The sequence below is a fragment of the Quercus lobata genome, unplaced genomic scaffold, assembly GCF_001633185.2.
Source record: "Quercus lobata isolate SW786 unplaced genomic scaffold, ValleyOak3.0 Primary Assembly Scq3eQI_170, whole genome shotgun sequence".
NCBI lineage: Eukaryota > Viridiplantae > Streptophyta > Magnoliopsida > Fagales > Fagaceae > Quercus > Quercus lobata.
Window position 1 is genome coordinate 75,586 of NW_022154719.1, and position 3,412 is coordinate 78,997.

The 3,412-nt window shown below is 35.2% G+C and overlaps 1 protein-coding gene across 1 annotated transcript; it reads left to right on the plus strand.

Annotated features, from left to right (window-relative positions):
- The first annotated feature begins 213 nt into the window (after positions 1-213).
- On the plus strand, positions 214-2,880 carry LOC115973108 (pectinesterase 2-like). Its single transcript, XM_031093343.1, has 2 exons — positions 214-1,147; positions 2,074-2,880. Exons 1-2 carry the CDS (start codon positions 292-294, stop codon positions 2,760-2,762), a joined length of 1,545 nt encoding a protein of 514 aa, XP_030949203.1. The 5' UTR covers positions 214-291; the 3' UTR covers positions 2,763-2,880.
- The last annotated feature ends 532 nt before the right edge of the window (positions 2,881-3,412 follow it).

The following is a 3,412-nucleotide window of genomic DNA, read 5'->3' on the forward strand; positions in this document are numbered from 1 at the left end:
TATTTTCAAATGATTGTACCAATAAAAGTGAATGTGTATAAATTTTATTTAACTATCCCGTGCATCGCACGGGTTAACGACAAGTTATTATAAAAACTAGAAGAAGAAAAAAAAAAAAAAGTTGTGCTTCCCACATTGTTACGTCTCTTATCGTTTTCTTCGTCTATATAAGTATCAGTCTGGAGGCATTAATTAAGTCCCATACAAATCCCAAACACCCATTCATTCACATCTAATATTGTCCCTTGTCTGTCCAACATTTTTTATAGCCCATCAAAAAGGCAAAAAAACATGGCACTTCGAGCATTGGTTGCACCTCTATTTGTGTCTCTTTTTCTGTCTCTAACCATTCTTGGTTACTCTCAAGCAGATATTAAAAAATGGTGCAGCCAAACCCCAAACCCTGAGCCATGTGAGTATTTTCTAAGCCAGAAGCTTAATTACCACAGCCCCATCAAGCAAAAGTCCGATTTTTTCACAATCTCAAAGCAACTAGCACTAGAACGTGCCCTAAAAGCTCAAAGTAACATAATTTCACTAGGGCCCAAGAGCAAAAATGCTCGTGAAAAGGCTGCATGGGCAGATTGCCTTGAGCTTTATGAGTATACCCACTACAGGCTTAACAAAACCATTGACCCTAATGTCAAGTGCAGCCAAACTGATGCTCAAACATGGCTCAGCACGGCTCTAACCAACCTTGAGACTTGTCGGGCCGGGTTTATTGAGCTAGGGGTCCCGGACAATCTCTTGCCCTTGATGTCAAACAACGTTTCTAAGCTAATTAGCAACGCTTTGTCTCTTAACAAAGTTCCATACACTGTACCAAGTTACAAACATGGTTTCCCAACTTGGGTTAAGCCTGGGGACCGGAAACTCTTGCAGTCTTCTTCGGCTCCTAAGGCCAATGTTGTGGTGGCACGAGATGGTTCAGGAAATTATAAGACGATAAAGGAGGCCATAAGTGCAGCTTTGTCACAGTCAAGAAGTGGGAGGTTTGTGATATACGTGAAGGCTGGGACATACAAAGAAAATGTTGAGATAAAGTTGAAAAATATTATGTTGGTAGGAGATGGTATAGGAAAAACCATAGTCACTGGGAGCAAAAGTTTTGGTGGAGGTTCTACAACCTTCAATTCAGCCACAATTGGTAAGTAAATTCAATTGATTTCTAATAATATATATGCTAAATTTTAGTGTTAAGAAATTGTTGTTAATTGGTTCCCTACAAAATATTACATATATATTTATAAGTCTTAGTGGATAAAATCATGGCTTGGACTAAAAAAAATTAGGTTTAGATATGTGATAGAAGAGATTAATAAGAAGTGGGAGTTTGGAGGTTTGAAAGGTCCGGATCAAGTAATGCAAGAATACCAAGAAACTTCTGACTAGTTAGAAAAAAAAAAAAAAAAAAAAAAAAAGCACCTCCCTGCATAAATTGACCTCAGTCGAATTTTTAGATATATAAGTCAACTGAGTTATTGAGTGCATAATTTAAAAATTTTAGTGAGATTATTGATCAAACTTGAATTTGAAAGGATTCATATTTCATGCATAATGCACGTTATTCATATACCAAACCAAGCCTTGGTTTTGGATTTTTAATTTTTTTTTTTTTTTTTTAAATCTCTCCAAGTCACACATGTAGGTTTAGTTTCGAAGGATAGAAAAATTGTCTCTTGCATCTAACGTATGTATTGGATGTCCCATAACATGGGGTTCTCTTGAGTTTGTAAGATTCACATTCAATACATATATTGGATATGCACTTTCTTAATTTTCAAGAGGCTTTAGTTATCGATTATATATTTTAGCCTTCTTTTCAAAATTAAGTACGATTACTAAGTCATCTAATTTGACAAGATTTTGTATATATAATAATGCTTTTATGCTGATAACTATTGTTGTATTTAATTACTTGTGGTCCTAGCTAACTTGCCACAACTGATTACCCCAAAATATTATGTCTTACAGCTTATATAGTTATGATTTTACTAAAATAATGAATGTTAATCTAGAATTTGACTAAAATATTGACATGAAAATTAAGCTCTTGTTATTTTGAATTTTCAGCTGTTGTGGGAGATGGATTCATTGCTCGTGACATCACTATAAGGAACACTGCTGGAGCAGCAAATCATCAAGCCGTGGCCCTTCGTTCTGGGTCCGATCTCTCGGTATTTTACAGGTGCAGCTTGGAAGGGTATCAAGACACCCTCTATGTCCATTCCCACAGGCAATTCTATAGGGAATGTGACATATATGGTACAGTTGATTTCATATTTGGAAATGCTGCGGTTGTGTTGCAAAATTGTAATATTTATGCTCGTTATACTCCTAACAAGACCAACACTCTCACTGCCCAAGGTAGGACTGACCCTAATCAAAACACTGGAATTTCCATTCATGATTGTACAGTCAAGGCTGCTTCAGATTTAATGTCGTCCCAGAGCTCAGTTAAGACATACTTAGGGAGGCCATGGAAGACGTATTCACGCACGGTTTTTATGAAAACATACTTAGATAGCTTGATTGCTCCAGCTGGATGGAAGGAATGGAGTGGAAATTTTGCCCTCAGTACCTTGTACTATGGGGAGTATGCCAACACGGGGCCAGGCTCTTCGACTGCTAATAGAGTTAATTGGCCTGGCTACCATGTCATTACTAGTGCAGCTATAGCTTCACAATACACCGTTGCAAACTTCATCTCTGGCGGTTCATGGTTGCCGGTTACCAACGTGCCTTACACAGCTGAGCTTTAATTTTTTCAAAGAAATTGTTATATGCATGCCTTCAATTTGTTCAATAGTTTTCAATTGTCAATTTGCATCTGAGTTCCTTATGGTAAAAAAAATAAGTTGATTGTTGCCAAAAAAAAGAAGATTGTGTAATAGTTGTCATTCTTTGATTAGTTGTATTGAAGGATTCAAAATAAATAAAATCAATTATGTTTAATATTCTATACTGAACTTTTGGCTAAGGTTGCTTTAGTATATAAAATAAGGTTTCTACATTCTATTGATATGTGTAGATAGATGAACATTTTGACATACAAATTTCTCAACAAGTCATATAGATAATCAGAGTGCTTGTTTAAAAATATGTATGTGATGGATTGTCACGTAAGTCAGGGATGATTTTCCCAAAAAAGTAATGTTATAACAATTAATAACAATGTATTACTTGAATTTTAATTTGACGGTGACTCCTTGTTAATTATTCCAATTTAATTACCCAAATTTTGTGACCAATGGATTTTACCCATAGTTAAGCAATCGACATCATTGACCATTTGAAAATGTATGTTTTGTTTCTCATAAAAAAAAAAAAAAAAGAAAAAGAAAAAGAAAAGGTATGCTTTTCACTTTTTAAGATTCAAATATTTGAAAACAAAGTGATAGATTTCTCTATG

What these genes read in the sequence shown, in the direction of transcription:
- LOC115973108 (XM_031093343.1), top strand. Translation starts at nt 292, where the DNA reads ATGGCACTTCGAGCATTGGTTGCACCTCTATTTGTGTCTCTTTTTCTG. An exon ending in CTTCAATTCAGCCACAATTG is followed by an intron (nt 1,148 to 2,073) that starts GTAAGTAAATTC and finishes TTGAATTTTCAG; the next exon opens with CTGTTGTGGGAGATGGATTC.